At 37.1% G+C, this 14,022-nt stretch overlaps 1 protein-coding gene across 1 annotated transcript in view; it reads left to right on the top strand.

Moving 5' to 3' along the window:
- MRC1 (mannose receptor C-type 1) overlaps positions 1–14,022 on the top strand; it is a 90,842-nt gene that overhangs the window by 38,733 nt on the left and 38,087 nt on the right. The window contains exons 8-10 of the mRNA XM_010992983.3: positions 1,775–1,932; positions 3,922–4,032; positions 12,859–12,974. Of these exons, the coding sequence (XP_010991285.3) occupies positions 1,775–1,932; positions 3,922–4,032; positions 12,859–12,974 (385 nt within the window). The remainder of the gene's footprint in view (positions 1–1,774; positions 1,933–3,921; positions 4,033–12,858; positions 12,975–14,022) is intronic.

Genomic DNA, 14,022 nt, shown 5'->3' with positions numbered 1-14,022 from the left:
CAAAATAAGAATCAGCAGAATGCAGTAATCCAATCATAAAGGACAGTCAGATGTGCTCACACATATTTAAGAAATCAATCATTTGTTATAAAAAATAAGTAGTTCATTTGTGTTCTTTTTTTTAGATTCCACATATAAGTGATATCATGTGGTATTTTTCTTTTTCTTTCTGGCTTACTTCACTTAGAATGATAATCTCCAGGTCCATCCATGTTGCTGCAGATGGCATTATTTTATTCTTTTTTATGGCTGAGTAGTATTCCACTGTATATACATAAACCACAGCTTCTTTATCCAGTCATCTGTCAATGGACATTTAGGTGGCTTCTATATCTTGGTTACTATATATAATGCTTCTATGAACATTGGGGTTTATGTGTCTTTTTGAATCATTCATAGATATATATATCTAAAAACGCTAAAAGAAGCTACAAAAAACCAGAAACTCTTCATATTTTATTATAATCATGGGACTTGAGAACTTGGGTTTTCGTTAATCTTGAACCTCAAACCATTGAGGGGTACATGAGGTCATTTTGAAGCCTGTATTTGCTGCTCGAAAGACCATGATCTAGCAAAATAAGTGAAAGGAAAAGGGATTGTCCCAGCAATGCCATTCACGCTTCATGGTGCTGGAAACATCTGGTGGGGCTGGCACTGGGCCAGGCAGGGACTTCTCCAAAAGCAAAGTTGAGTGACAACTTTTAGGAAGAACAGGCGAAGCCGTTTAGGGAAATTCCTGTGCAATGTGGCCTTTTCCTCATTTTCTACTACAACATCATCTTTGCGATCTTTTGGCAAGTAATTTTATTTAAAGAACATCAATCAAGTATTTATGATGGAATTCCCAGTAGGGCAACTTAGATAGAACTTAAATAGGTATCGAATTGTGTAGTCTTTCAATTTTTTAAAGAAATATGGAAATGTGTAGGTTTTCAGCCTTGAAATCTCAAGCCTTCAATTTTGTCCCATTGTTTACTTCCTTAGAATTTTTAGAATGATAACTACTAATAAAGTCAATAATGCTCTTCCTAGAATTTTGAAACAAAATGATCACCTTTTACATCCATACCTGGTTGTTTTTATTTTAATTTTTGTTTGTTATTTGGGTTTTTCTGGTATTTTGTGGTGAAAATGGGGGCCGATTGATTTATATTTATACACTAGTAAATAAGTGGTAAATGCCAGGAGACAGCTCAACCGTTCAGTTTATATATCTTCTCACTATATAGATCATTTTCACTCCTATTACAGTGATTCAGCTTTAACAAAAACACCTAGAATGTTCTTGATAACATCGTCAGTAAAATAGAAGCATCTTTTAATTTTTACTATTTCAAAACCTTCATAAAATTTAACAGTTGTCAAACAGGTTTATGCATAAATAAGCTACAGTATTTTCAGCACCACGAGTGTGGCTGGTATGGTGGGTTATTTTTAACAAAAAAGCAGCTTCACAAGATAGAGGGTAGTGATACACCTACTTCAGTTTCACTTTAACAACCCCCAGGAGATAGAATTTGCAGTAGCCCAACAAATGAGTACCGTCACATTGAAAATGTGAAGACTACATTACACGTTGTATGCTGAAATTGACAACAAACCTCAGTCTACAGCATGTAGATCAGATTGACACTCAAGAGGATGGTCTTTGATGATAATTATACGTCCAGGGAGTTGTTGATAAAGAAGGGGTCTTCCTTTCTTGATAACCTTCTGATCTTTGGAAAGAAAACTTCGTGTAAATTGCATCTGTGTTTTTCTTCCTGTTTAGAGCCAAATGATGAGTTGTGGATTGGCTTAAACGACATCAAGATTCAGATGTACTTTGAATGGAGTGATGGCACCCCTGTAACATTTACCAAATGGCTTCGTGGAGAACCAAGCCATGAAAACAATAGGCAGGAAGACTGTGCGGTGATGAAAGGCAAAGTAAGGCAGCTTTAATTACTGATGGTTAGCAAAAGCCACAGGGAAAGTTTCCTTCTGTCCCATTTATTACAAAGCATTGTTTCCATCATTTCTATTCTAGGTGAAGTGATACAGATGAAGGTTGAACTAAAATTCAGATTCAGTTTCTTGAGTCTCAATTGTCTAGCAAAGTCAGATTTTCAAGAGGACCAGAAAAGCAACAGACAGAAACTTTCAGTTCAAAGATGAAATTAACCCTTAACAAATACTCATATTGTTCTTATGCTTGGTTCTCAGTGGTGCCATATGTTTATATGGCTTGATTAATCAGTTCAGAACTTTGGTTCTACTTTCAGCTGGTTTCTCTGAGTGAATGTAGACCTGGTTAGATCTACTCTGGGTCCTACAGCTTAGAATCTGTGCTTGGAGAGTTAACGTTTGTTTGTTTAGGTTACATGGAGGTGTCAAATATGAAAAGATGGCTTCCATGTCTTAAATAGCACGTTAGCAACTGAAGCATACCGTCAGATTGTCTTTTGTTCTACAGACGATGAACATGGTGGTTAGCAGGCTGGGTTTTGATGCATGGCTTATTTCCTTTTTTGTGAAATGGGCATAATGATTGTACCCAGCTCACATGGTGGGTATAAGGATTAAATGGGTTAATGCATATAACATGTGCAGTGCCTGACCCTGACCCAAATGTATTGTTCAATGAGTATAAGGTACTGTTGCTGTCATTGTGGTTGCTTTTGTTGTGATAAATCGAAAGCTTAAGAAAGAGTGTGTATTAGTTATTAAAAGAACAGGCAGAAGTCTGTCATGGGAAAAGGAAACCAGAGAGCATCGTACATGTAAAAACTTAAAAGGACGGTATGGCTGGAAGTGTGAAGTCAGAGATAGATGGGTGAGTAGAAGGAATACTGGCAATGAGAAAACATGCATTAGCCTGGGCGTAGCAAAACTAAATCTGCAATTTATAAATAGTACTCTGGCTGGAGAGTTGAGTACCAGGTTGTAGTGGGGTGACACCAAATGAGAGATGAGGAATTAGAGGCAGACTATATATATATATTTTTTTTAATTGAAGTATAGCTGATTTACAATGTTGTGTTAGTTTCTGGTGTATAGCATAGTGATTCACTTATATATTCTTTTTCATATTCTTTTTCATTATAGGCTATTACCAGATGTTGAATATAGTTTCCTGCGCTATTCAGTAGGTCCTTGTTGCTTATCAATTTCATATATATTAGTTAGTATCTGCAAATCTGGACCTCCCAATTTATCCCTCCCACCGCCTTTCCCCTCTAGTATCTGTAAGTTTGTTTTCTATGTCTGTGAATCTGTCTCTGTTCTGTAAATAAGAGGCAGACAAAATTGAAGACAGTTTTCAAGGGGTTAAGCAGGTAAGGGAAGGAGAGGAGAGGTCATTTTAAGGTGAAATCTCTAGGGAAGGAGGAAAGGCAGACTCTGAAGTCGAGTGAGAGATGGTACCTTAGATCCAGGAGGACACTCATCAATAGAAATAGGAGGAAGGGAGGAAAGAAGACTGGTTTCATGTGTGTTTTCAGGTTGGGCATGTTGCACGGAGGAGTTCTTCCTGGATGGCTTTATAGATACTCCGTTAACTTGAAAACAGGTGACTGTCAGTGTAGGCGAGGAGGCTGCCTGCAAACCTTCTGTTGGAACCATCACTTAGGGGCTTACAAGCATTTTTATTTTCTCTCTAGAGTCCTCTCTTAGTGGCTTGATAGCGAAGATATAAAAGCACTCTGGGGCTGCAATCTCTTTTCACATCTCTGTAGCCAGAGTCAGATTTGCAGTTTCCTTGTAAAATATCCGTTTACCTTTCCTTTTCAAAGATGCCACTTTCTCTTCATAACTTCAAATCTTTGTTTTCCATGTCGGAGTCACTCTTACAAGAAAATACCACCAAAGGCAAACAACTGATAATCATTAAGGGTTTTTTTGTTTTTTGTTTTTTTTTTTTCTCTTTGCTTTCTGCAGGATGGGTATTGGGCAGATCGGGCCTGCGAACGGCCTCTTGGCTACATCTGTAAGACGAAATCACAAGCCCAAACTTCAGGAATAGTGGAAGTAGAAACAGGCTGCCGGAAAGTGAGTAAAAGAACACACATGATGGCTTCAGGGCAGCAAATGGGGATGTGACATACTGAGCTTTACTTTTGTCTGTGAAAGTCCCTGATTGCTGTCATAGGAGCCAAGTGCTTAGCTGTTTAAATGTTTGGTGGCTTATTGCGGCAGTTTTGTATCATTGTTGTCCTTCAAGCTCTCTCTGCGTATTCCCTCTGTGGTGTACGTGTGATCAGCAGCTGCTTTCCCAATGTCATGGAAATTATAGCAACGAGTCCAGGGAATAAGATGGTGCACCGGATGGAGCCTGATGAGGGTAAGGAGGTGAAGGCAAGCCATCAAGGTGCTGGAAGTCCGTGACCCTATGAGCCATCAGGGATATTTCCAGTAGATAACCTTAAGTTGTAGATAGCAAGCTATCTTAGTCATTTTTTTCCATTTATAGTATTTCTGAGCTGGTTTCTGGTGGGGATTCTTCTCGGGAGATCCCTGCACTGGGAGGCAGGAGGTTTAGACTCTAGCTGGTAATAGCAGCTAGTAACTCAGTTAAACCAAGAAAAACCATGCAACCCTATCGGGCCTCCATGTCACCAGCACGACACTTAGGAACACCTCCCCGCAGATCCTGTGTTTCTTTGAGGTTAAAGTAAATGATCTCGGTGAAGCAGTTTCTAAAAACGCTAAAAGAAGCTACAAAAAGCCAGGGTGCATGATTATCATTTTCCTGTTTGATTGCTGAGTTACCCGTCTTCCTCTTTTTTCCTTTCTCACTTCTCTTGGATAAAAATAAAGTAGAAACCAATTTTCCTTCCAAGAGTATCACGTTATGATCACAAATCATCTTATAACAAATACCAGAGTTCGTGAAACATAATTTAGTGATGTACAGTTAAACCATAAAGAAAAATGGAGTAAACACAGGAAATCACAGATTGTGAGAGAGATCAAGGATGTTAGTGATGATCAAAATCCCCCTTTTAATTTTTGCATCCTGGAAATTTCAGCCCAGAGAGGCATTAACTTTTTTAGAGTGACACAGAAGCAAGACTAGAACCCAGGTCTCCTGCCACCAAGTCATTATGCTTCCGTGGTTTATTTCACTCCCAGTACATTTATATTTTCTTTGCCTAATCATATGCATATACAGGAGATTGTATATTATTGTAATTTTCTTTAAGTAATAAACCAATATTCAAAATTTATTACTTCTACACAATCATAATTTTATATATATATTTTTTCTACTAATTGTCACATCTACAGTCTCTGATAAAATCCAATTTAATCATTAGGCTGGAAATAAGAAAATACCAGGCAACTGTTTGCTGAGTGTGGTTATTATGCTCTCAATGATCTTAAAAGATAAACATTACATTTCTAATTAGGCAGGAGAGGAAACAAGTGCAGAGATAATAATTTGGCCAACTTAAAAACACATGCTCTAGGCAGTGATTTCCTCAGAGCTGTGAAGACTAGGAAAATAATCTATTTGCCAGCAAAGGAAGATGACAGAATAATTTTTTTGCCTGGACACTTGGTGGTAGGGGTATTTCTAAGAATCAGGGCTACTATGACCTGCTGTCATAAAGATCTGGGATTCAGTTATCAATTCATTGCTGCCTGTGTGGGAAATTAAGAAATTGATCTAAGAAATTATCATGAAGTGGTCCCAAGTTACTAATATTCCTGGATGTCTGATAGAGGCAAATGTAAATCCTCTTTATAGAGAAGTCCCCCTTTCCAGGCTGATCAAGGATCCCCCAGCTGAGTTTGAAATTCAGAATTATATCCCACCAGGAGCTTTAGATGGTGGAATTAATGGGTATGATATTAAAGTGAATCTGCTTTAACAGGCTTACAGAAATAAAAGGTGGAATTGAAACTGTGAACCTGCCACCAAGTTTTGTTATGTAATATTTTCATATAATTCAATTCTAAACATTTTTTATTTCCATTGAGATTCTTTTGTGGCCCATTAGCTATTTAAAAATGCGTATATGTGTGTATGTGTGTGTGTGATTGTAGTGCTGGAAGTTTCGGTGTTGGGGGTTTGGTTTGTTTTTTAGTTTCTAAATAATTGGGAGGTACTATTGATTTTAATTTCACGGCTCTGTGATCATATAAAATTTTGGGGGTTGTAATTTATTGACATTTTCTTCACGGTCTAGTTCATAGTCAGTTTTTGTAAACTCCCATGTGTTCTTGAACAGAATAATCTTTGATTTGGGTCTTCAGGGTCTATATGTGTGGACTAGATTAAATTTATTAGGTTACTAGAGAAGACTTATTACTAGATAAAACTTATTAATGTTTATTCCACATAAACTTTTAAAATGTTTTAAATTTTGAAACAGTGTGAGACTCACAGGGGTTTAAAAAAAAGTACAGAAAATTCTCCTAAATCATCCATTTTGCTTCCTCCAATGAGAACATCTTATCTAACCAAAGTACATTATCACAAAAGGCAATTGGTGTGGATACGCTATTATTAACTAAACCACAGATCTTACTACTCTCCCATTCTGTAACCTCCCACTCCCAGCTACTTATCTTTGCTATTTGTACACGCAGTTAGACCTGGATTTACCAACGTTTATCAATTTCTTTGCTCACTGTAGAATTTTAGCCCACTCATTCCTCTTGACTTTACTTTCTTGCCAAAGTAAATCTTTTAGAAGTTCTTTCACTGGGATTTGGGAGTGGAAAAGACTGTCTTTGTCTAAAAATATCTTGAATTCATCTTCACCACACATAGTAATTTAGGTAGGTCGTTTTAGAATTCTGTACTGACAGCTGTTTTCTGACTACACTTTGTGTATTATTTCATTTTCTCCTGACCTTTATTTTTGCCATTGAAATTCCCGTTAGACTCTCTTACTCTTCCCCTCCCCCTCCTCTCTTCCTCGTCCCCTTCTCCCGCCTCCCTCCTCCTCCTCCTCCTCACGGGTGCTCTATATTTTCTCTGATTGATTTTTAAAGATTTTAAGATCAAAGATCATTGTCTTTGTTCTTAGTACAATATGTTGAGATTTGGATTTATTTATTGGTTCCATACTCAGTGTGCATCATCTTGAAGATTTGTATCTTTCAATTCTTGAAAATTATCCATTGTTAATTTTATTCAGTGCTTCTGAAACGTCTCTCAGGTTGATTTTCAACCTTCTTTTATTTTCTATATTTTCTATCATGATTTTTTAACATCTTTTCATATTCTAATCCCTCTTCTACATTCATTCAATTTACTGATCTTTCTGAAACCACATTTTCTATATTTAATCTGGCCATTGAGGGTTTTTAATTACAATATAGTTGATTTACAATTTCATGTTAGTTTCCGGTGTACAGCATAGTGATTCAGTTATTCATATATATAGAGTTTTTAACTTATATTTTTCTTTTCTAGAAATTCTATTTTTGTGTGTTTTGAAATCCTTTTGTCCTTTGTTCATAGTATTTTGATCTTTCATTACTGATTGTTTCTTCTTTTGTCACTTAAATCATTGAAAACATGCTTATTTTTATATTTTTCCTGGTTGTTTTCTTCTGTTAAACTACTGACTCTCCCTTAAAAGGAGACATTTTTTTCACATGGTTTGTAATTTTTGATTGTGAATTAGGCCCCAAACCATCCCCACCCCAACCCTTAAATGTCATAGACTTTTTTTTTAATTCTTATTTTTAATTGATGTGTAGTTGATTTACAATGTTAGTTTCAGGTGTACAGCAAAGTGATTCAGTTATACATATACATACATACATTTTTTTTTTTTAGTTTCTTTTACATTGCTTCTCATTATAAAAAATTGAATAATGTTCCCTGTGCTATACAGTAGGTCCTTGTTATTTATCTATTTTATATATAATAACATGTATCTGTTAATCCCAAACTCTTAATCTGTTCTTCCCTCACCCTTCCCCCTAGTAACCACAGTTTGTTTTCTATGTCCATGAGTCCATTTCTGGTTTGTAAATAAAATGTGTGTATATTTTTAAAGATTCCATATATGATCAATATCTTATGATATTTGTCTTTCTCTGTCTGACTTACTTCACTTAATATGATAATCTCTAGGTCCATCCATGTTGCTGCAGATGGCATTACTTCATTCTTTTTTTATGGCTGAGTGATATTCCACTGTGTATAGGTATATAGATATACCACTTCCTCTTTATCCATTCATCTGTTTTTTCATTTTTAAAATTTATTTATGTATTTATTTTACAATATCATATTTTTAAAATTGAAGTGTAGTTGATGTACAATATTATATGTTATAGGTAAATAATATAGTAATTCACAATTTTTAAAGGTTTATAGTTATTATAAAATATTGGCTCTATTCCCCATGTTGTTACAGTACATCCTTGTAGCTTATTTTATACTTGATAGTTTGTACCTCTTAATCCTCCACCTCCATATTGCCCCTCCCCTTATCCTCTCCCCACTGGTAACCACTAGTTCCGTCTTTACATTTGTGACTCTGTTTCTTTTCTGTTATATTCACTAGTTTGTTGTACTTTTTTAGACTCCACATGTAAGTAATATCTTAAAGTATTTGTCTTTCTCTGTCTGACTTATTTTACTTAGCCTAATGCCCTCCAAATCCATCCATGCTGTCACCAGAAGCTAATACAACATTTTAAATCAATGGTACTTCAGTTAAAAAGCAAACAAACAACCTACTTAAAATATGGGCAGAAGAACTGAACAGACATTTTTCTGAAAGAGGAAATGTAGATGCCCAACAGGAACAAAAAAGTTGCTCAACATCACTAATTTCAGGGAAAAGCAAATCTGAATCACAATGAGATACCATCTCACATCTGTCAGAAGAGCCATCATCAATAAGAACACAAGTAACAGATGTTGGCAAGGATGTAGAGGAAACGGAACCCTTGTACACTGTTGGTGGGAATGTAAATGGGTGCAGCCACTATGGAAAACAATATAGAGGTTTCTCAAAAACCTAAAAATAGAACCACCATATGGCCCAGTAATTCCACTATTGGGCATATATCTGAGAAAAACAAAAACATTAATTCAAAAAGATACATACACCTTACTATTAACAGCAACATTATTTATAGTTGCCAAAACATGGAAGCATCCTAAGTGCACATCAATAGATGAAAGGATAAAGAAGATGTAGCATATGTATGTAATGGAATACAAGTCACCCATAAAAAAGAAGGATATTTTGCCATTTGCAGCCCTTTATTCACTTTTTTTTTTAAACTTCAAAAACCAGAATTTTATGACTGTCATAAACATCTCCTTTGCATCAAGAACAACAAAACAACAGAATACCTATAAATAAACTTAACCAAGGAGATTACCTATACTCTGAAAACTGTAAAACATTGATGAAGGAAATCTGAAGATGATACAAAGAAATGGAAAGATATCTTGTGCCCTTGGATTGGAAGACTCCACATTATCAAAATGGCCATACTACTCAAAGCAATCCACAGATCCAACGCAACCCCTGTCAAAATACTCATGACATTTTTCACAGAACTAGAACAAACAATTCCAAAACTTATGTGGAATCATAAAAGACCCTGAATTGCCAAAGCAATCTTTTGTAGGTTCTTTTTTTTTAACCTCTTTCTTTTTGTGCTTTGACTAGAGAAGTTCCTTTAACATTTGCTGTAAAGCTGGTTCAATGGTGCTGAATTCTTTGGGCTTTTGTTTATCTGTGAAGCTTTTGATTTCTCCATCAATTCTGAAGGAGAGCTTTCCTGGATAGAGTATTCTTGGTTGTTAAGTTTTTCCCTTTCATCACTTTAAATATATCATGCCACTCCCTTCTGACTTGTAGAGTTTCTGCTGAAAAATCAGCTGGTAACCTTATGGGAGTTCTTTTATATATTATTTGTTGCTTTTCTCTTGCTGATTTTAATATTTTCTCCTTATCTTTAACTTTTGTCAATTTGATGACTATGTGCCTTGGTGCATTTCTCTTTGAGTTGATCCTGTGTGGTACTCTTTGCACTTCCTGGACTTGGGTGACTGTTTCCTTTCCCAAGTTGGGGAAGTTTTGGGTTATTATCTCTTCAAAAATTTTCTCAGTCCCTTTCTTTCTCTCTTCTCTTTCTAGGACCCCTATAATGTGAATATCAGTGCACTTGATGTTGTCCCAGAGTTCTCTTAAACTATCCTCATTTCTTTTCATTCTTTTTTCTTTTTTCTGCAGTAGTGATTTCCACTAATTTGTCTTCTAGCTCACTGATCTGTTCTTCTGCCTCATTCAGTCTGTTCTTGGTTCCTTCTAGTGTGTTATTTATTTCAGTGATTTTATTCTTCAACTCTGGGAATATTTTGCAACTCTCTGCTAAAAACTTTGCTCTGTGCATCTATATTCCTCTTGAGTTCTCTGAACATCTTCACCATCATTACTTTAAACTCTTTCTCAAATAAATTGCCTGTCTCCTCATTGCTTATTTCTGCTTTTGGTATTTTATCTTGTGCTTTGGCTTAGAAGATACTCATCTGCTGCCTCATATTGTCTATCTTTCTATTTGTATTTTTAGCTAGGTTAGTTACGTTTCTCGACCTTGGAGAGGTGGCCCTCTGTGGGAGACGTCATATGCATCCCAGCAGGACACTCCTCTCTTGTCACCCAAAGACCAGGGTCCAGCCAGGCTCAGGGTAGAGTCTGGCCTGTGTTTGTGGATTCCTTCTGCCCCCTGGTGGATGAGGCTGGACTAGAGGCTTATGCAGGTTTCCTAGAGGCTTATGCAGGTTTCCTGGCTTATGCAGGTTTCCTGGTGCCTGCCCAGTGCTGGGTGAACTTTGGTCCTGGACCTCTGGTGGGCAGGGCTGTATCTAGAGGCCTTTGTAGCTCAGGAAGTCTGCTAATGGGCAGGGCTGTGTTCCCATCTAGTATGTTATTTGGCCTGAGGCTTCCCTACAGGCTGTTGGGTGGGGCCAGATCTTGGTACTAATGATCCAGTCAAGATGTCAGCCTCCAGGAAAGCTCATGTAGATGAATACTCCTGGAATGTTTGCCACTAGATTTTATGTCCCCTGGGTGAGTTGCAGCTGTCCTCTATGTCCCCAGGAGAACTTCCAAAACCAGCAGGCATGTTGGTCCAGGTTCCTATGAAATCACTGCCTCTGCCCTTGGACCTGGTGCACGCAAGATTCTGTGTGCGCTTCCCAAGAGAGTGAAGTCTCTGTTCCCCCAGTCCTGTGGGGCTCCTGGAGTTAAGCTCCACTGGCCTTCAAAACCAGATGTCCTGGGGTCTCCTTCTTCTTGCAATGCCAGAACCCTGGGCTGGGGATCCTGACATGGGTCTCTCACTCCCACTTAAGTCTCACTCTGTGACTTAAGTATTCTTTAGCTTGTAGGTTGCCCACCTGGGGGGTATGGGGCCCGATTATATTGTGAGCACACCCCTCCTACCGTCCTGCTGTAGTTCCTTCTTTATGTTTCCAGTTTAAGATCTTTTTTGCTAGGTTCCAGTCTTTTTTTCCCCCCAATGGTGGTTTAGCAGTCAGTCGTGGTTTTTCTGTCGTTGGCAGGAGAGGCGAGCCTGTGGTCCTACCACTCCACCATCTTGACCAGAAATCTATCCATTTACCAGGTGATGCACATTTAGGTTTCCATGTCTTGGCTATTGTAAATATTACTGCTGTGAACACTGAGGTGCAGGTGTGTTAGTCTTACGTGATCTGGGTTGTGAAATATTTCTGCAACTTCTCAGAGTGCTTGCAAGATTCTCCTTTTGTAGACCACGTTTTATTTTGCTTTTTTGGCTCTAGATTCTTATACAGTATGGCTAGTGTGAAGTCGGGGCTGGCACCCACCTATGGCACAGACTTGTTATTTATTTTCAAAAAGAAGAATTTATTTTTCTTCCTGCACCGAGAACCCGAGGCAGATGACAAGAATCTCCGTCATTTCCTCGTTCTGTGGGTGGAGTTTTCTCATTCTCCTCTCGCAGAGGGGTTACTGTTAGTGGGTATCATCTTTATGTAAGGACTTCAGTTCTTCTTGTTTCAGGTAGGCTGATGGCCAAATATCCTAATCTGTATGGGCATTCATACCCCAGGCCCTAGACCCCAGGGCCTTAATCAAGGTCTGATACATGACTGCCTGACTATAATCTCAGCGTGTGCATTTTCCATTCCAGCTTTTTAGTTTTCTAGTACTTAGTTTATTTTTTTATTTTTAAACTTTTATTTTAAAGGAGATACTGGGGATTGACCTGGGACCTCGTGCAGGTTAAGCATGAGCTCTACCACTGAGCTACACCCGTATCTCCACTAGTACTTATTTTTGATACCTGGAGACTTCCCCATCTCTCTCTCTCCAGCTCTAGTATGGATTTTTTGTTTATTGTTATGTTTTTATTTAGCATTTCTGTGTGCTTGAAGTGTAGGAGAGAAACCACAGCAAATCATGTTGCCAGAAGTTTGGTAAATACTCTCCTGTGACCAAATGATACAGCTTTATACTCCTCATCTACATTGGCCTCAGTAGGCGACTAGGCTTATTATTCTGCAGATTATTTCCTGTGGTTACCTATTCCAAAACCGAGCTCTTAGCCATTTTGTTCAGTTTCTTTGGTAAATATTTTGCAAATCATTTTTGTTGGAAATTGCATCAGAAGTGGAAAGAATGACTCCCTCCACCCCCATTTTGTATGACAACTTGTCACATGAGGAACAGTGAACTTCTGTTTTCTTTATCACATAAATTATTTTCATTGCCTGTGAAACTATTGCTATTTGTGTTCTTTACACACATCTTTTGTTTACCAATTTGTGTTACATGCTAGGAGAATTGTTAAATGATAGTATGTAATAAATATGCATGATAATTTTCTTGATAACATTAACAGGGCTGGAAAAGACATGGCTTCTACTGCTATTTGATTGGACACACACTTTCAACGTTCGCAGAAGCAAACCAAACCTGTGCAAATGAGAAGGCTTACCTAACAACTATTGAAGACAGGTATGCCATTACTTTAATTTTATTTTAAAATATTTCAAATAATGAAACATTTCCAGGAAATCGTATCAATGTGCTCTAAATTTCGGAGTAAATTATATTCAATCTTGTAAAGGTAGCACCATTAAAGAACGTATATTTTTTAATTGAGTTATAGTCAGTTTACAATGTTGTGTCAATTTCTGGTGTACAGCACAGTTTTTCAGTCATACATGAATATACATATGTTCGTTTTCATATTCTTTTTCACCATGAGCTACTACAAGATCGTGTATATATTTCCCTGTGCTATACAGTATAAACTTGTGTATCTATTCTATATATACCTGTCAGTATCTATAAATCTCGAGTTCCCAGTCTGTCCCTACCTACCCACCTCCCCCTCGGCAGCCACAAGTTTATATTCTATGTCTGTGAGTTGTGTTTCTGTTTTATATTTAAGTTCATTTGTCTTCTGTTTTTGTTTTTGTTTTTTTAGATTCCACATATGAGTGATATCATATGGTATTTTTCTTTCTCTTTCTGGCTAGCTTCACTTAGAATGACATTCTCCAGGAGCATCCATGTTGCTGCAAATTGCATTATGTTGTCATTTTTTATGGCTGAATAGTATTCCATTGTATAAATATACCACAACTTCTTTATGCAGTCATCTGTCGATGAACATTTAGGTTGTTTCCATGTCTTGGCTATTGTAAATAGTGCTGCTATGAACATTGAGGTGCTGGTGTCTTTTTGAATTAGGGTTCTTTCTGGATATATGCCCAGGAGTAGTATTGCCCAGCAAAAAACATATTTTTATTTGGATTCTTTTTTGCAAACACTATAAAATATTTTGCTCTTTTTAGTACCATAAAACAATATTCAGAACAGTTTGCTAATACTCCAGTAAATGTCATTTATTGTCCTAACTTTTTTTTTTAATGTAATAGATGTCAAATTTTTTAAAGCAGGGAAAGTAAAATTTGTTATCTCAAAATTCCACTTTCTAGCTTTACTACCGCCTCCAACAAAAAAGAGGATGGAGAGATTTACTAAATATTTTATTAAT

This window comes from Camelus dromedarius, chromosome 26 (assembly GCF_036321535.1).
Source record: "Camelus dromedarius isolate mCamDro1 chromosome 26, mCamDro1.pat, whole genome shotgun sequence".
In the NCBI taxonomy this organism is placed as follows: domain Eukaryota; kingdom Metazoa; phylum Chordata; class Mammalia; order Artiodactyla; family Camelidae; genus Camelus; species Camelus dromedarius.
Note: the sequence above shows the minus strand (reverse complement) of the source record. Positions and strands in the feature narration are given on the sequence as shown.